The 20,697-nt window shown below is 40.0% G+C and overlaps 1 protein-coding gene across 1 annotated transcript in view; it reads left to right on the top strand.

Annotated features, from left to right (window-relative positions):
• plcxd2 (phosphatidylinositol-specific phospholipase C, X domain containing 2) overlaps positions 1-11,762 on the top strand; it is a 67,548-nt gene extending 55,786 nt beyond the window's left edge. The window contains exons 3-4 of the mRNA XM_039746330.1: positions 7,880-8,121; positions 11,609-11,762. Of these exons, the coding sequence (XP_039602264.1) occupies positions 7,880-8,121; positions 11,609-11,762 (396 nt within the window). The remainder of the gene's footprint in view (positions 1-7,879; positions 8,122-11,608) is intronic.
• The last annotated feature ends 8,935 nt before the right edge of the window (positions 11,763-20,697 follow it).

Here is a 20,697-nt window from a genome sequence, read left to right as displayed (position 1 = left end):
TCCTGGTTATGCTGGTTGCCTCGGGTAGGGGGCATGGAAGCCCAGCCCTGTAGGAGGGCCCCGCCAGGCGGCGCCCACTGACCATCATCTGCCACATCGGCTGAGGCAGGAACGGCCGGGACGCCCAGCTGCCTGAACAGGGGTGTCTGCCCTGGTTACCCAGCACTTCCGCCAACAGCCCTGGAACCTGGAAGTGCTGGGGGGAAGACGACAGGGGACACCCGGACGGCTTCCGGGTGCGCAGCCGGCACTTCCGCCACACAAGGGCGTGTCTGCTGAGGAGTGCCGGGAAGCAGCTGGAGCCCATCCGGGTTCCCATAAAAGGGGCCGCCTCTCAGCAGTCGGGGCGAGTCGGGAGGAAGGAAGACAAAGCTGGCGAGAGGACAGGAGGCGGCCAGAAAAGGACTGTGTGGCCTGGACTTTGGAGGATCGGTGCTGGAGGCACTGGGGTGTGACTGCACGGTAGACTTTTGTAAATATTAGTGTAAATAAACGGTGTGTTGGGTGAAAACAAAGATGTCCGTCTGTCTGTGTCCGGGCCAGCGTTCACACAGAGCAGACAGAGGAACGGAGCAAACCACCCACTGTCAAGTCGCTTTGTAGAATGGTTTTTATCTTCCCGGCTTCAGCTATTTATAGCGTGATCGATTTGTTGCACAGACACTTGGAGGCAGGCGAGGTGGACGATCAGTGCCCTCCCACTGGGGCCCTACCAATCACCTCGATTCTGCCTGTCGTCGTCACTGTTTCCTCTTTGCTCACGCGTAACCATATTGATAATTCCGCCACCAGAGAAAATTTGTACTTCTGAAATATATGGACCTGTAAGTTGTAGGCTATTTGGTTAAAAAAGCCTCCGGTGGGGCCCCCTTGGCAGTGGGGGCCCTAGGTGGTTGCCTAGTTTGCCTATGCCTAAGAACGGTCCTGATGGATGGATATAAATAACAAAATTTAATTTAAAACCATTTACCAAAAACAAAACATGCACCATGGCTGAGCTTCTTACAACCACAACATCTGTGTGATTATGCAGTGTAGTGAGTTGTGTGCTATGACCCATAACAATTTCCTATCACCTGTCTACCCCACACAAGCACACTATCCAGTTCAGTGCATAAGGACATCCACTTCCCAGAATAACCAAAGACAACACAATAGCTAAGACGCCAATACATAAATACAACCTTAAGAGTTCCCAGGAACCCTTTCTTTTTGCAATCCTACTGTTCTTATCTCCCAGCCAACTTGGGCGAAACCCTTGACCGATAGTCTCCCAACGTCAGCAACCACCCAGCACGGAGACAAAAGAAAAGGAAAACGTCTCCACTAACAGTCGACTAGCTCGATCACCACAGAAAGACTTAACTCAGAGTAAAGCTTCATCTCTTTTCACTGTTGACATTTGTTCACTATTATTTCAGTGTAACTCCTCACCTGGGGTCTCATCTGCAACATAAGAATTGCACGCACGTAAAGAACAATTTTTAAAGCATCCTAAAAGCAAATTGCAAAACCCTGACTGCTGTCCTTTTCTTAAAAGATTAAAAAGTAATGGCAAAGATCATTTGCTCAGACGAAACAACACTTATCCAGCATCACCCAAAATCTCCTTATGTTCTGATCATCCGCTTACAGGACTTCGTTCTCAACGTCAGTCTCACTCCCACGCAGTGTCTTTACACAGAGATCAGCCTTACCAAGGCTCAATTATGCTAATGGCCTGGGAGCTTAGGGTTTCTGTTTTTCTGTCTGTCTTGCATCCAGTCTCCCTTGCTATTCCAGGTATTACCCTTTTTTTTGTTGCCTTTTGATTCCATGTTCTTAATTAATAGCCCCCGTGCCAGACCCTACAGAAAACAAGTTAGAACATTAGAACAATTGTGAAAAAACAGGCCGTTCAGCCCAAGAAGCTCATCCATCCTATTCACCTAAATTGTCTAAAAGAACATTAAGTCGAGATTTGAAGGATCTTAAGACCTCCTCGCCAGCACACTACTTGGTAATTTATTCATTGTGTCTATGGTTCATTGTGAGAAAAAAACTTTCTAACATTTGTGCGAAATCTGCCTTAAATAGGTTTCCAACGGGTCTCCCTGTATTCTTGTTGCAGAATTTCTTTTTAAAGACACACCTTGTATCTACAGTACTACTGTAATTCCTTTCATAATTTTCAACAATTTGATCACATCACCATTGTTTGCCTAAACTGAAAATGTTCAACTGCTTCGATCTCTCCTCATAGCTCATACCTCTTAGTCTCTGGGTCAGTCTAGTCACTCTTCTCTGGACTTTGTCTAGTGCTGTTACATCTTTGTTGTAATAAACACATGCTAAAATGCTAGAGCTAATGTAGAAAATTATTCAGTGAGTGAAAACTCATGCATCCCTGCAAATAACTAAATTAACACAGCAAACCACACAAGCATAAAAATTAAAACTTAGTGGACCAGGTGTCATTTACATTGGGCACACTCATCCACATTCTAACAATACAGAGCTGAAGTTTAACCTAAAATTCTCGTATCTGATATACAAAAGGAAACCATTGTATATCAAGAAAATGTGCAAAGACACGGCAAAATGCACATAGACACTAAGCAGGTCAGAAGTCATGTCCATGGCCCAAAAGCTATGAGACAACAGCACTTACTGGTGTGCCATTATGCCTGGACAGCGTGGCACCATTCATTTATTTCATATGAAACAATTTGACTTGACAGTTTTGTTACTCTCCCAATGCCTCCTAATGTCTTCTCACCAATGTTTATTTTATATAACATCTTTTATTATCTCAATCGTTGATCTTCTTAGATTTTCACCACTATACAAGAATGAAATAGTCATAATCATCGTAACTACGCAGCCATTTTTCAAGTTTGTTCAGATTAACTGCTTGCTTCCCAGATATTATTCAAATACTCTTCATTGAACTGGTGAACCTTTGAGGTTTGACCCAATCTTTTCACATCATCTAACACCACCTCCAACCATGTCTTATTTAGGCTAAAAATGGGCATCATTCCTTTTACTTCTATCTTCACCCAATAGTGTTCTGCTTTTTGTTCCACATACCAAATCCACCTAGATCATGGGTGTCGAACTCTGGTCCTGGAGGGCCGCAGTGGCTGCAGGTTTTCATGCTAACCATCTTCTTAATTAGTGATCAGTTTTTGCTGCTAAATAACTTCTTTTGTCTTAGTTTTAATTAACTTGACTCAGGCCCCTTAGTTGTCTAGTTTTCCTTAATTAGCAACCAAACAATAATGAGACACCAAACAAGCTGCCATATGACCAGCTCACCTGTGCCCATCACACAATATCTGAAAATAAAGAAAGGTGAAGGTCTCATAAGGCTGATCTGTCAGGTCACCAAAATATTTTGATGGCGTTCTTAGAATAAACAGATAATCAACAGTTTTGGAATTGTCTACTGTGGTGGAATGAAAGCAGCAACAAGACATGGAATTAAATAAAGGGTTTAATTAACAGCAAGAATCAGCTTCTCATTAAGGGATTGGTTGGAGTTAGAAATCCCACTTTCGCTGGTCATCTGTTTTTTTGTTTCATGTATCATTTCTGATTCGCAGTCATTTAATGAAGAAAAGAATCAATTCAACAGAATCCTTAAAAACAGGGCTATTAAAATAAAGGGAAAAGGAGTTAATTAGCAGTGAAAACGTTAGAATGAAAACTTGCAGCCACTGTGGCTCCCCAGGATGGAGCCTGACACGCCTGACCTAAATTGTTTCTCCTCAGCACAACACCGATCCAGAGGTGGCCTTAGGGGTGTGTGGGGCCTAGGGCTGACCTACCCCATGCGGGCCGGTAACGTCAAACGCTGTTACCGGTATGTGTGGACTGTATAAACTTGCATGCGAATTTAATAAAAATCATTTTAACATACACCGAATTTTCTCATTACAGTATTCAGCTAAATGTTTACAAGATAACATGCAGACTTTATCAAAATATAACGATATAATCTATTAAAAAAGTGCAATTCATAATTCATGACAATACCATGACAGTGCAAAATGTGATGTGGTATCATGTGGAAATCAGCAGGGCCTCTTCTAGAAAAGTACCCAAATTACAAGTATGCTCTGAGTCTCGATATGCAGGATGTCATCATCATAACGTTGATGTCATGTCAGCCGGTTATCATTAGCGATACATGTTTTTGTGCATTAATATTCGGACCATGGAATGTTTTCAAAGACATACATGTCGGAAGTTGACCTTGAAGAGGGATTTTAAAAGGGTTCCTCTTAGAAGCATCTCATATATATATATATACTAGCAAAATACCCACGCTTCGCAGCGGCAAAGTACTGCCTTAAAATTTTTATTAAGAAGAAAATTAAACCTTTTTAAACTGAGGGAAAATATACCAATAATTATTTGTTAAGGATCTCTTTGTATACCACATTGTCAGTTCGGCCCTCCGGTTGTAATATGACCAAGCTGTGCGCTGAGCTTATTCTTGAGCATGCAACGTACAGTTGGCCATGTGAACAGTAATCTTGTCTGAAATCTCACAGCTTGGATTGCTGATGTCATAATCGGTTTGAGTTTAATGGTTTATTTCAATTACGACAGTATTTGTAGGACTTGTGTTGAAGTGACATTCGGCATCTGTCAAGCATTGTAAGTATACAACCGGTTTCATCGATAACTTCACATCCAGCTTTTGAGAGTTTAAACATTCATAAACATCAAAGTGTCCACTACTGAAATTGTCACCTGTGAATCTAAGATGTTTAAGAGGCATTGGCAGTTGTTGAAAGGTGTAAAATATTTGGCCATTTCGGTACACTTGAAAGCGACAACCGAACAATTCATCAACTAACATGCAGAACCATAGGTGAAGGGCTTAAGCATTTCACTCTTATAGTGCTCCTGTGTAGTATAATTATCTCCTGTACTGTCATCAGTCCATACCTTGAACCTGTCCCAGTCATTCAATACATAAAACACAATGTTCCTCTGGATATCAAGAGTGAGCCTGATATGGCCGTTTAATATGTAACAAAGAGAATGGAAAAGGTAGGTGCCATCTTGGAAACCACTCAGTAAGTGACAGTTCTTTGATCGATGGTGATCACCTCGATAGACATGTTAATGGGGGTACGGTTGGAATGATAAAGGAAATGGGTACCTGAACAATGTAAAGTAAGTCTAAAATACCTACACAATAAGCTGAGAAGCCGTTGATTAAATAAAAAGGCTGTAGTTATCAGCAGGGAGACATGAATCCCGTGGCGAAGCAAGAAATGGAATGTAGAGACCGGAGCAACGGACGGCCTTATATAGGCAGGCAGCCAACAACGTGGGTGGCGTTGGGATGGGGGACGCAACGCGGCCTCACACGGTGACTGAGCTGCAGGCTATGGACTTATATATGTATGTAAGTAGGATTCAGTTAGCGTTGGGAACCCGCGTACCAAATTTCTTGAAGATGGGCCCATAAGTAACAAAGACCATTGAAAAGTTCAATATGGCGGCCGACAGTGGCATAATACCACCGAAATAAGTACATACATTGATTTCGGTTAGCGCAGGGAAGCCGCCTACCAAATTTCGTGAAGATGGGGCCATAAATAAGAAAGTTCAACGTGGTGGACGTTGTCGACCATTACGCATAGAATCTCGAAATGAAACCTGCTTAACTTTTGTAAGTAAGCTGTAAGGAATGAGCCTGCCAAATTTCAGCCTTCTACCTACATGGGAAGTTGGAGAATTAGTGATGAGTGAGTCAGTCAGTGAGTGAGTGAGTCAGTGGGGGCTTTGCCTTTTATTAGTATATATATATGTACCGACTATATATATATGACTATATATATATAGTCGGAGATGCCTGGGGTGGCGACCCCCAGGAGGACCGGAAGAAGGCTTTATGTCCACCTCAGACCACGTGGGGGTGACCACCCTGGTTCCTTTGGGGGCCACAGGTACAGAGCTTTGAAGCTCTACCCTGTAGGGGCCTGTGGTCACCGGCAGGGGGGGCCCTGTGCCTTGGGAGCCCTGGACCTTGGCTCTTCCGCCACACCCGGGAGTGCCGGGGGGAGAGGATCAGGGACCTCTGGAGTGCTTCCGGGTACATATAAAAGGGGCCGCCTCCCTTCCTATGAGGGTGAGAGTCGGGAGTGGAGTCGGACAGAGCTTGGTGGAGGAGGCAAGGAGACGGCCTGAAGAGAACTGAGGCATTGTTGTGGCCAGGGCTTTAGGGACTTTTGGAGGTTCCTGCACAATTGTAAATACGGACAATGTAAATAAACGTGTGTTGGGTGACGTTAACGTGTCTGCCTGTCTGTGTATCCGTATCACTTCCATGTCAAGTCTTAACTCAGGATTCATCTTCATCTCACTCCTTGATACACATCCATCTGAACATTCTCAGAATTAAGGACAGACCCCAGCTTCAGTGCTTCTCTCACCCTGCCTATCAATGCTGTGCCTTCACATCTGTCTTCATGAACAGAATTACAGAGGCCACACTGCAAGATGCAAACCACTAGTTAGTCACATAAACAGGATGGCCGGATTACAGTTTGTGAAAATGAACTTCAAAGAGCCAGGTCTTGTGGACAGACGAGACAATGATGAACTTGTATCAGAGTGATGACAAGAGCAAAGTGTGGTAATGAAAAGGAACTGTTCAAGATCCAAAGCATACCACCTCATCTGTTAAACATGGTGGTGGGGTTGTTACAGCTTGGGCATGTGTGCCACAGGTACTGGCACATTTCTCTTCATTGTTGATGGAACTGCTGAAGGCAGTGGCACAGTGAACATCTTATCTTCTCAAGTTGAAGTAAATACCTCCAAACTCATTGGATGGCGCCTCATATTACAACAATCTAATGATCTCATACATATTGCTTAAGGCAACACAGGAGTTTTTTTAAAGCTAAATCATAGGAAACTCTCGAATTGATTGTTGGGGTCCCTAGTGGCTGAAACAGGCCAAGGGGTTGCCCACGTAAGGTGGGACCAGAAGGTGGGACTGGAAAGGGTGTCGGCCTGGGGGGTTGCCAACTGGGATCCCGAATTGTTTCGTCATGTGGTGGTTGTAGCAACACACTGCACCAGTGCATGCTCCCCAACCTGACTTGACTTGACTTGATATGAGAAAAAGTACTAAATATGACTGCTTATATAGACCCACCATTGCTATGTCTCAAACATTAAGGTGACCTGTAAGGGATGGGCCATGTAGAAACAGTGTTACCATTTCTAGATGGTGTAACTGAAATGTATGCAAATCCCCTTAAATGAAAGGCTGCAATGTGCACTTTAATCATGACTGAATTGTTTAATTTGTAATTTTAAACTGTCGGGCAGAGGGACAAATTGAGGAAAAAAGTGTCTTTGTCCCAAACATTATGGAAGGCACTGTGTTTTGATCAGTCCCCTGAATTCTTTTTTCTAGCCAGTCAATCGTTTTACTTCATATAACTCATTTGTGTACACACAATGATGTTTAAGTTAAACAAGAAAACTTTCTTTGCCTGAAAATTTCAACATCACAGACTTAAAACAACACAAGTGGATGTTGTTATCATAGAAATAGTTTATCCATAGTACGTTTCAGAGAGATATCACAGTAACCCTTTTCTCAAGTTAAGGCATATCATCAGATTTTAAAATGGAACAGAATACGGCTCCTGGATGCCTCTTGAATGACCCAACATAAATAAATCAATGGTCATGTTACCTTCCTCTAAAAGGTCCTTATAGGAAAAGGCTTCACACCAACAACTAAAGCTGCTTATTGTCCAACATGTTTCTTAGAGTCTAATCTTTACAGTACAGCAGTAGAACTAGCTAAATATTTCATATCCATCTTTTCTTCTCTTCCCTGTCTTGCATGATGCAGGTGCTTGTGTTTTATCATCATCCTGCAGCAGAAGAATGTCAATATATGTGGCCAGGAAACAGAATTCCAGCCCCATGGGCCAATACTACAGATGCATATAAACTCATACAGTTTTTGGAAACAACGCTGGGCGAAAGAGCAAAATATGGAACATTTCATGTGTCTCAAGCAATTCTGACCCCAAGGGTGAGGACAGTTGTTCGTGGACTTATCAAGGGGCTACGGAAATATCTGGTTGAAAGGTACAGAATATGTAATGTCTGAAAAATGTTAACATTTATGGAATACGCACAATCAGAAAGGAAAGGAGAATTGAATGTGTACCCAAATGGATCTCGTTCATAAAAGTCAACTAACATGAATGTACAGTGCAATATGTGAGACCTTCTTATATGTACACCACAATTAGTGGTCAGAGGTTTAAGCAAGACCTCACATTTACTGTGCAGCACAGACTGACACAGGTGGAATGAAAATAAGCTAACAGTCTCAGTTCCTTTATTTCACTTTGGGACATTGGTGACATATTTTCTACTAAACTCATTTATGAGGTTACATCATATTAACTGACAAACATGGTACATGTCTTCATATGTCATGTTCTATTCCTCTTAGTCCTGAACAGGACCGCTGGGGGTGTCAGAGCCTATCCCAGAGAGGACAGGGCACAAGGCAGGAACAAACTCTGGACAGGGCACCATCCCATCACAGGGTAGGCACACACACGGGCACAATAACACACCTCAACCACACACTATGGCCAGTGTAGTGTCGCCAAACTACCTAACCTGCATGTCTTTGGACTGTAGGAGGAAACTGGAGCACATGGAGGAAGGACCTGGGACATGAACCCTGGGGTCCTTACTACGAGGCAGAAATGCTATCACTGCACCACCTGCCTTCATATGTGATTTAGGAAATATGCAATAAGTAATCAGATTTATATAAAAAGATTTCATGACTTGTGACTTCTGCTAATGAGTTTAAATCCATGTTATCCCCCTGACCTGAAAATGTACACTTCGGAAATGGAATGATGGATAATTAAAGATTGTGCCAGCTCTTCACCTTGTTCACTGAAAGCTGTGCCCCTCAGCTAAATCAATAGTATGGCCACAGATGTTCACAAATGAGACACGTTCAGGGAACAAAAAATACCATTTGTGAGAGTTTAAGGTTTAACAAAATCAAGAGACAGGATTATGAAAGTATATTTTTACAGTCTCATTTGATACAGTACTTATTAAAGTTAGATCTAAATAAAATTTGTCTAGAAAATTGTTTCTTGCTATTTTCTTTCTACATGCTTGGTATAACAGGACTCTTTTTTCCTTTTTGAGTTATTCTAATAAATCTAATATTTAAAAGTGGACAGTAGCAAAAAAAAAAAATAGCTGACCAGGCACACACAGGGTGTCACCTCTCTGTGTACTGGGCAGGCAACACACAATTCAATGTTTTCAATTACTAAATATAATCAAAGTGTATTTGGCTATGTACAGTATACACAGCACCCTCAACAAAGGACCTTTTAATTTCAATTAAAAAGACAATTCAAGCAATTTGCAAAGCTTGATAAATGTATATACGTATGTCACCCTGTATCCACATGGACTTTCTGTTGATGTTCAGCTTTCATGGCAAATCTCAAAAACATGCGTGTTACATTAGTCGTCAGTGCCATGTGTACAGGAGTGGGTCCCACAGAATGGGCTCCTGTCCTTCAAATAACACTGCCAAGATGGGCTCCAGTCCCTCACAATCCTGTACTGGGATGAAACTATTGATGGCCAGCGTAAATAATCACATAGATGTGCCTCATAAACAATAAGGTCACTGCTTCCCATGTTCATATTTCAAATTTCCTTTATACATTTTCTTTGAAGGGCAGTTCTGCAGTGATACCTTATCAGTATTACCTGCTTTCATTATCTGTTTTATACGGTGTGAACATTTCTGTCTCTTTGGCATTACTTTCTTTGTGTTTTCAAAATATTTGTTAAGAGATATGCGTCATACATGAGGAATAAAATGAGAGGAAATGATAAGAAATTTCTTGTATTATAAAAGTGCAAATGCTGATTTGTTTGCGTTGTTCTTACAATGAAACACTTGGTTAGACAAGCACATCTTGTGAAACAATCTATAAAAATACTGCATTTGTTTAATCTGAATACAATACTATCTTTAGATAGATAGATAGATAGATAGATAGATAGATAGATAGATAGATAGATAGATAGATAGATAGATAGATCCTACACATGGTATGATTAATGATAGATAGATCTTTCCAGCAGGGGGTGCAATTTATCAACTTAAAAAACATTCTAAATAATGAAATCTACGATAATCTCCCTAAGTGGTAATACATACAAACAGAAATAAAATTCTCAACCTGGCTCAGTCTTATTCATCAGCTATCTGACATAAAGCAAGTACCAGTCCATCACAGGGTTCACTCTTGCACACACCAACACTGTGCCAATTTCGAATTGCCCTTTAACTTAACCTGCACATCTTTGGGGTTGTTGTGATAAAACCAGAGTACCCTCTGGAAAACCCCACACAGGCACAATGTAAGCCACAAATGAGTGGGCATGAAACTTGAGCCCAGACACAGGAGCTATTGACCAGTAACATAAGTTGGTTAGCTTGACATCTTGCCATTCTTATAGGAATAATCCACATTAAAAGTGCTGTTTGAACCAAGCTTTTTCTAATACAGGTACTTGATTCTATTTAATAGTAAGTTCATGTTTTTGATTTGTTTTTTGAATATGGCAATTCTTCCTTTGTCGTTTTTGTGTCTTTTCCCTGTCAAGGTTGGCAGAAGTCAGGACCAGTCCTAGCAGTTATAGCCACAAGATCGGAAGCCGTCCAGGCCACGTTCACTCACCCATGCACACACCTGCACTCACTGACTTGATGTTAATTATACTTCTGAGGTACATTTTAGTCACCAGTGAGTGCCCAGCCTGAGAATGATGCCCTATTTCTCTTGTCTTATACATGTCAAGTAAATAGGCACCTAGTTTAGCAATAGTTTTCATTCTTGCCACGGATATATTTGGAAATGTATCATTATTGAATAGATCAAACTCTGAAATTTTTGACCTAGTCCATATAAGTAACAAATCTGTCACCATATTTAAACTAAACTTCACAATCCATCATAATGGGGTGGATTAGGTGCTGCTGGGACTGGATCCTGCCCTGGTCACTGGCAGTGTTTTATTTCTGCATGTTCTCTTGTTTTTTTTTATATATTTTCTTCAGTTTACTTTCAGTATTCCAAAGATGTGTGTGTTAGGTTAACTGACAACTTTAAATGAGCACACTGTGAGGGAGTGTGCCCACCACAGGATTGGCAATATATCTACAGATGGTTCAGCTTAACACACAATGTCTCCAGCTCCTTTTGACCCCAAAAATGAATCATTTATTTAAAGGATGATTAGATGTTATCATATAAACTATGCATAGTTATATCTCATACATCAACACATTAAATTAAAATGATTCTTAAATGAATACATTTTTAAATTATCAAGAGAGAGTAGAAATTTTGAACCACGAAAAGCCCTCATATAGAGGTCCTGTGTCCTTTCTCAGTTACATCTATCGTTACTACAGTTTTGGTTTCGCAGCTTGCAAAATCTGTAAAGGCATCAGATAAGAGGCATGGAATTTTTTTTTAATTGAAAAACTTTGTTCTCTTGTTCCTAGGAACCTTCCTACCATCATGGAGTGGGTGCGAACACAAAAGCCTGGGGCCAATGGTGTTAACATCATTACTTCGGACTTTGTTGATCTGGTGGATTTCGCTACAACTGTTATCCAACTGAACAATTTGTTGCTTCCTCAGAAGGCAATTAAATAAAACTGTCATATTGTTCAGCAACAGTGCAAAATTCTTAAATCTGCTTTGTCAAATTCTTTAAAACATTCATATTTTCTTACAAAATGAAGAAGAAAAAGTATAACTGGAACCAAGTGTTTGCTGTGATGTGGTATACTGTATGGTAATGAAATGCAGTGGGTCGAATAGTAAAGTCTCTAATCTCATCGTGTAAATGTGATCGTAACCGCACCACTTACGATATTCACTAGAAATTAAGGGAGCACAGTGGTACAGCGGTTTTTCTAACCTCCCTACTACTCCAGGTACACGAATTTGGTACCTTTTGCACATTCTGCTATGTGGGTCTTCTCCAGGCACTCAGAGATCCTAGTTGTTCAAGTGAGTGAGTGTGAGTGTGTGAGTGACTGACAATTCAAGCCTACTTTAGACGTAAAAGTCTCAAAGGGTTATGGGGTCCAGAAAAGAGACGGATGAGCGTCACATTACATTAAATATTTGTATATGCCTTCATTGAGTACAACAATGATTGTGTTCACAGACATGAACTAAAAGATTTATTACCCGATAGCACCTCCCTTAAAAGCAATGACTTCAACTAAAGGTTTCTTGTCTTAGGTAACTAATTCTGATTATCATATTGATTAATTTGATGTGGATATACTATACAGTATTGTATTTTAGTCCTTCGGTCTTTCCAAAATTGTTTCAGCTACGTTTTTTTAAATGGCTTGTATAAGCTGCTCCTTTTAGGTCAATGTATTCCAAAATACATTCAGCCATCAATTTTGCATACCATTTGTGTGTTTAGAATGTGGCACTGCAGGATCCACTTTTATTGGGCTGTGGAATTTTCTGGCAAAACTTAAAATTTAAGTCTTCCTGATACTATAATCACAAAGGAGCTCCTACTCAATTTTAGTTTAGATTTCCCTGCCTGCAATTAATAAATCCAATGTCAGTACTTCTAATAAAATGTATGTATGGGCAGTCAGTGAAGGGGCACTCCTGTATAGTGGCGATGGGAGGTGGTGAGTGGCTTTAGAGACTTGATCTATTTATTATGCCAGATCTTTTCATCTTTTTGTTATTAACCCCCTCTAAAGCCCCCCACCATCCTACTCTTTGATGTTCTATCTGTATGCTAACACACAAAAAACTCCAGAGAGAACCACTTCCCCCCAGCCCTCGATCTTACATGTGAATATCAATATAATATTCTTGAAAGCCCAAGATGGCCGCTGTCTCCTTGATATTCTATGTGAACATCAACATCATATGCCAGAGGGGGCTAAAGAGCCTGATAGAATCAAAATGTAGAGATACCCCTGTTCCTTTTAAAATTTAGTATTGATAAGAGATGTGGCAGTGGCGTGTATGCAAGCTGTGACTTGCAGTAGAAATTAATGACAAACTAGCATTTCATATAGTGTCACTCGAAGGACATGTGTTTAGTTGGTCCGAGGCCTAATCGCTTATTATTACAACGTCACGATTTTTTTCTTTTATTGGTTCCATTTTTGAAATATTTGAAGACTCACAGCCCACCAGTTTATGTAAACACACGTTATATGTTCTAGACTTTACATATCTGTAAACTACAGGACAGGATTAGGCAATGCGTGCAGCATCGTTGGTTAATCAGGAATGATGGCATTTGGGAGTCTAAGTGTCCACTTGTTTTTGACCTTTCAAGAATAATATCAGACTCCATGTTTCTTCTTCAGTGAGTTTACATTGGCCTTGATAATGTTAACAGTATAAAGTTAAATCAATTTTAAGTGATCACATTTCAAAAGACAGTCTGTGCTGTTGAGTTTTTTGTTAAGAATTTTGAAGTGGGCATCATCGACTGATTATTGATTTATCAGTAGCTCAAAGTCATTCCTAAACCATTACGTACTAAAAGCCAACTGCTGGATGTGTTGTTACATATAGACTTTATTTGTCATCCGCTAGAGTATTTCTTACCTTAGGTCACAAACTTCCATTTTTGTCTTATCTATCTATAGAACATGAATCCAGTAGCCATCTAGGCAATCCAGTCCATCTGTAGAAAAACTGAGAGAAACAGAGTGTCTCTGTGAAGAGCTGTTTCCTCCTTGGCATCTTGTTATGTCTACTTCCCAGGTTCAGTGTTTCAGTAGATTCAAGAACGCTGACATTAGCCAGTGCAAGCGGTTGTATTCAGACTGTTAGCTGTGACATCTTGGAGTATTGAGTGCATTGCCATTTTGTTAATGAGAATAGCAATAATGTTGAATTTTCTCGATTTGTACACTCTCTGCCTGACTGCAGATTGATGGAGGGAGAACTAACTTTTATTTCTGAGGTCTCAAAAATCCCCTTAAGACAGTCTGCGGCTCACTTCCACAGCCATGAAGATGTCATTCTCACACTTCTGATTGTTTTAGCGATTGGGGCTCCTGATTCAGATTACTTACTTAAACATGGTAGAATATTCTACAGGTTCACACACTTTTTTAGTACAACATCTCCAAATGTTGGATAAATGTGTTAAACAAGAAGTACCTTTTGTGTCTTAATTGTTTAATTAAATTAATTTATCTATTACTAGCCATCCCGCCTGTGGCTCCACCCACGTAGAAGTGAAACAGGACCCTGAGGAGGGCCCTGCCCAGCTTCTCACTCCTGTCATCACGCTTCCCCCTCCCCTCGGACCGCAGCCTCAGTCTTGGATAAGAGCGAATATATCGCTCCTGCAAGCAAACTATGATACTTAGCGCAGTGAGAGAAAAATGAGAGTAAATCAACTGGAATGTTAAAGCAAATTATAGAAAAAAAACCCAAGCTAAATCCTTTAAGTAGTTCTGTGGCTAGCTAAGCAGAGATAAAGAATGCCCCGAGGCTGGCACATGAGTGCGAAGGACCCAATCCGACACCACACTCCTGACGTCACGCTTTTCTCTCCACTCAGCCCGCAGCTTCTGTCTCGGATTAACGCAAATATATCGCTCTAGCAAGCATACTATGATTCTTAGAGCAATGAGAGAAGTCGCAAAATCAACCAGAATGTTCAAATAAATTATAGAAAAAAACCCGATATAAACCCATTAAGTAGTTCTCTCGTTCACTAGCTAAGCAGAGGTAAGGAATGCCCCAAGGCTGTCGCAATGAGTAGGGCCCCTCCCACCTCCCCTCGGTCTGCTGCGTGTTTCTCGGATTTGCGCAAATAAATCGTTACCGCAAGTGAACTATGATACATAGTGCGATGAGAGAAGTCGCAAAATCAACCAGAATGTTCAAGCAAATTATAAAAAAAAACATCTAAATCCATTAAGTAGTTCTTTCGTGAAAAGCAGACAGACAGACAGACATGTTGGATTTTATATATAGAGAGATTAGGTCTTTGGCAAATACTGGATTGCATTTCTCCATTTTCTATGGACAATGCAAGATCAACACAGAAATGATCAGGCCAGTAATCAAATGTAATTGCATGGAATTGTAAGACTTCAACATTAACCATTGTACCTGTTTACTATACTGTTTCAGAAAAATTTTATTAGTCATTCAGTTGGTTTTTCACAAGGCTATCATAGAAATCAGAAATTAGTGGATGATAAAATCTGTATTGCTTTTCATGATACTGTGTTCGTTCAAACCAGTTAAGATTAAATGCTCCATGCAACACCTACAGAATAAACCAACACACTGTCTCTATAAAAAGCATAAGTTGTATATTCACCCTGACTATTGGAAAATCTAGTTACACAAGTCCAATTACTTTCTGACTGAATGGACAAACTGCAGACCAAGGCTATGGTTACACATCATTGAAAGGCAGGATCTGTTCAGGCGAAAGGGCAAATACTTAACTGTTGAAGGGTGCATTTAAAATCAGGAGTGCAAAACAAGTTGGTGATATCAGTTAGCAGCAAGTCACGAAAGAACCATGAACTTAAGTGTCTGGAAGGATGGAATTAAGTAGCTTTGGGTCACTTCAAATGACATTTAACTTACTTGGTTGAGCCCGATCTTCTAAAGCTCTCAGCTGGCCTATTTAAGACTAAAGTCATTGTCACCAGTATTCTCTAACTCCCGTGTTGATTTTATTTCTTCCTGTGGATGTCCGAATCACCCATTTCAAACTGCTCTCAGTTATCATGCCATCTTTGTCACTGCAGCAGGTTGTGTTTCACAGAAGTCAAGCACTTCCTCACCGTCAATTCTTAGATATACTTTTTCCAGACAGCTGTCAAGTTTTTGTAATGGAGAACACAGGTCATCTGACCCCAAATATCAATCACACCTCTGGGAGGTTTCCTTACTTACTGTCTTCACTTCAGCTGCTGTCTGACTTTCAGAAAATGTTTAAACTGTATTATCTAGGAATATGTTATGATAATACTTTCACAATTTTTCCTCTCTGTCAGGAAGGTAAATATTTATATAAATATATGTTACATTCACACATCATATATACTGTATGTACTGTATATGTGTCTGTGTGTGTATCTATATATATACGTATACTGTTTTATATATATATATATAAATATATACTGTATACACATGAAAATGAAAATTGCATAATTAGATCTGGACCACCCTATACTATATATATATATATATATATATATATATATATATATATATATATATATATATATATATATATATATATATATATATATATACAGTATAGGGTGGTCCAGATCTAGTTATGCAATTTTCATTACACTATAACTTATTAGGTTTATTACATAGAAAACCACCCAAAAAATCCCGGACCATCGAGAAATGTGCAAACTGACGACATGAAGAATTGTCTTTGCGCCAAACTGGAATTGTCCCCGCATAAATCAAAGTCATTCAAACGATCTGGATCTGCATTATTAGATCTGGACCACCCTGTATACTGTGTATGCAAAGACTAATACAGCCACATCAATGGAACGTTTTCTTTATTTTTAATAAATGTGAGCAGCACAATGTAATGTTTAACTATATTAACAATGAACCCTGATGAAATAGCATAACATTAAACCAGGCTGTGAAGAATATATTTTTTATCTTTTCCACACAGTATACCATGTAGCCTGTTTTCTGTGTACATCCTTTCATAACAACAGTCAAATGCTGAGAGGTGATCAGATGGTGTGACTTATTATCAGAAGAAAGACAGCATTGCTGTCAGCATGTCCAATGGAAAGCCTCTACACTTTATGAAAGTAATGTGTTTTCATATATTGTATCAATATGTCATTAAAAATATAAGCAAGACAGATTATAATTGTGTTTTATGGTTACTTTTATGAAATAACTTTGCATTGACAGTGTGGCGGGCAGCCGGAACTCTTGCCCGGCCGGGACGCCCAGAGTGTGGAAGCACCGGGGGAGACAGTATTTTTGGGACAGTTTCTCCCCCAGGCTGACAGAGGCTCAACCCTGTTAGAACCCGTACCCACCTCCAGGGGGTGCATGGATCTTCCCAGGGCCTTATTTCCCAGAAGCGTGGCTGGAAGAAGCTTGTTAAGCACCTGGAGTCCTTCCAGATGCCCTTTAAAAAGGGGCCACTCCCACCATTCAGAAGCCAGAGTCGGGAGGAGGAAGACTAAGCTTGCTGAAGGAGAAGTGGAGGAGAAAGAAGGACTGAGAGAAATGAAAGAGTGAGAGACAAAGAGGAGAGAAGGAAAAGAAAGTAAAGAAATTGAGTTTGTGCTTATTTGGACACTGTAAATAACTCACGTGTCTGTCTGTGATCCAGGCTGGAACGTTCTCAACGTAGACTTTGAGAGGATCGAGTTTGGCTTATTTGCCATTTCCAATAAAGAAAAAATTGTGATTATATTAAAAACAGATCATTTAATATTACCTTTCATGACTGTAAAGGACTGGATAGGGGTACGGGCCAATAGGACTTATAAAGAGAAACCCTTCACATCAAGCACATCTACAGGCTAGTGTGGACACTCAAACAGGGAGTGTGTATGCCAATCTTTGCAGATGTTGTTCCAAAACTGGACATACCAAGAGCACCAAAGTGAGGGTGACATGCGCCTAAGGGCTGGTGAAAGGCCACAAAACTTCTTGAGATCAGCAGGCGGCAATAGAAGTAGGTGAGTTTTATAACAGGGCCTTACTGAGGAAGAGCAGGGTATGAAAAGGTCAGGGATGCAGTACTGAAGCACTATTACTTGGAAGCCAGAAAAATAGATGTACGGCCTCCACTCTATTGTGATTTAGCTTTATTTTTTAATTTCCCTTCATCTTTTTAATTAACACTTTCCCTTTGTTTAAAGTATTTAGACTGTCAGGAGTAGTTTTTAATGTAATGTTTTTGGGTTTCTGTTGACATTTTGAATTTTTGTTATAATGTTTCATATTTATCATTTGTTATGACATTTTGTAATTTCGTCATTATGATGCGGTTCAGTTGCTATGGACCTGGTCATGTGGGTAACGACCGCAACACCAATTATGAAGAACAGTTAAAAGGGTTATTTTTTTTTTGTCCATTTTTTTGACTTTCATTTTTGCTTAGTGTTTTTGGCTCCTCTGAAAGTGATGCCTGATTTCCTGATTATGATCCTAGCATGTTTTCTGACTACATCTTATTTCCTGTCTCTGCTTTTCCAAGACAGCACAAACCATCAAGCCCTGTGGATAAAACAGGTTGTTTAATTTTTTCTGTACTTGTTCTCCCTATCTTCACCACTCCCTGATTGATGAATAAATCATTATTTTCTTATATTTTGAATTTCTGCTACTTTTATTCGAAGTGTAAGAAATTTATGCAAAACAACAAATATCTAAAGCCACAAAGGCACTGATGTCAGCTATAGTTCTAAAAGTGATGTCTCTCACTGCAGTCATAATCTCGAACGGTCACATAGACTCACGGAGATCTCCTGTAGCCCATTTGTCTTAAGGTCTTTCTTTTTTGCTGCTGTGAGTTTACAGTAAAGCAGCAACCTGAATTTGCAACTCTTTTTATTAATTTATTAGCAGGGGGCTTTTCCCCCTTCTCACTTTGCTTGGCAACCCCTGGGCCAGCGCTACATGCTAGCCTCTTTGCAGTTCTGCCACTCACATATGGGGATGTGGATGTACAATTTAAACCAATTTTAATTTTCGTTTGAAGTGTTACATTTGCATCAATACAACATATAACTGCCCGTAACTGAATTTCATTTCTTTCTACCTATTAAATGAAACTACTTTTTTGAATGTTTTGCTCTGAAATTTGTGAATTGTCATAGCAAAAGCTATTCTAACGGGAAACTGTAAACATTTTAATATGAATGGCATATCAAGATCTCCTTTGGTGTCTAATGTTATCCCCTGAAGATGTACTGAATTACCTTTCTAGGATACATCCTTCTTTCTACAGTAATTCATGCGGTGGAAGACCAGACAGTGTTAACGGCTGTAGATATTATCTTGTTGTTTTCATCTTCCGCATGATCACCACCAATTGTTTCAGCATAGTCTATCGATACACATTTAACCATTTTGCTGTGTTACCAGTCGACAGTTTTGGTGTAAATTCGTTTGACTTCATCACTAGGATTGCCTGTGTACTCATTTCTTCTGTTGATATCCCTTCATGATGAAATTCTTCAATAAGATTTGGACATAATACGTCTTCTTTAATTGGGAACTTAAAGAGAGGAAGACGTTAACGTTTATAAGAGCTAAGAGAGCAGGAAATGTGTCTGACAAAAGCATTCACAAGACTGAGAGGTGAGAGGACCGTGGTCTTGTTTGAAAATGGTTCATAGGAGGGTGTGACTTGAAAAAATCTCATGGCAATATTCTCGCCTCATGGGACTTGAAAAAATATTTTCCAAAAAGTCTTGTCTCCTAAAAAGTCTTGTCATGTCGAAAGATTTCTTTATATAATAGAGATTTTCAAACCCACTTGATGTGACTGTATAATTCTGAGGTTTGGTCTTGTAGCCTCTGGGCTTATTAAACTGTAAATGCCCTAACAAATCATTAATAAGATTATTCAGTCTCTAAACAACTTAAGTATTCGTGTAGATGTAAAGCTGACCATCTAAAAAGTTTTGATTTAGTGCATAGAACAACAGTAAATATAGCTGGATCACATATTTTTTTAACTGATAATATCTGAAGTGGCATTTTAGTTTGATATCTTCACAGAGGCAGTGTCTAATGTTCAAATCCCATGCCCAGTTGTTATTCACGTATTCACCGGTGTCTGAAAATGTTTTCTCCCAGATTCTCTGTTTATTCTCTGACATCTGTAAGATGGGTGAATTGGTATCCTGTTGAGTGCTGAACTAATGTCCTGTCCTGTCAAGTTATTTGCTGTACAGTGCCTTCAGAGTGGCCTTAACTCTGGAATCCTGGAAGTGAATTAGGCAAGTTTGAGAATATTATTTTATGGTAACAATTGGAACACACAATAAATACATGCTAGATTTGTGTTACCTAGTTTTTCATTCTTTACCAAGTGTCAACTCAGAAACTGTACAGTAATGGGAATAAATCAAGCACATCCTATAGTCTGGCGCCTTAGACCACTCGGCCATCCCACAATCCAAAGACATGCAGGTTAGGTGGATTGGTGATTCTCAATTGGCCCTAGTGTGTGTGCTTGGTGTGTGGGTGTGTTTGTGTGTGTCCTGTGGTGGGTTGGCACCCTGCCCAGGATTGGTTCCTGCCTTGTGCCCTGTGTTGGCTGGGATTAGCTCCAGCAGACCCCCGTGACCCTGTATTCGGATTCAGCGGGTTAGAAAATGGATGGATGGACATCCTATAGGCCTGGCTGGTCCATTTACATGTATGAAACTTATCAAAATAAACTACCATGTCTTGTTTTTTTATTTTCAATTTTCTAATTGTAGCTTGTCCTTTAAGACGTAAAGCAGTTTTTTTGTATCTTCACAACAGTAAAGCTAGCTCTCCAACTAGCTCTCCATGCACAACCAAATGACAAATGTTCTAACATGTCTTCTCCATT

The sequence above is a fragment of the Polypterus senegalus genome, chromosome 2 (assembly GCF_016835505.1).
Source record: "Polypterus senegalus isolate Bchr_013 chromosome 2, ASM1683550v1, whole genome shotgun sequence".
Taxonomy (NCBI): domain Eukaryota; kingdom Metazoa; phylum Chordata; class Cladistia; order Polypteriformes; family Polypteridae; genus Polypterus; species Polypterus senegalus.
The sequence above is the reverse complement of the archived record's forward strand: the minus strand, read 5'-3'. Positions and strand labels throughout refer to the sequence as shown.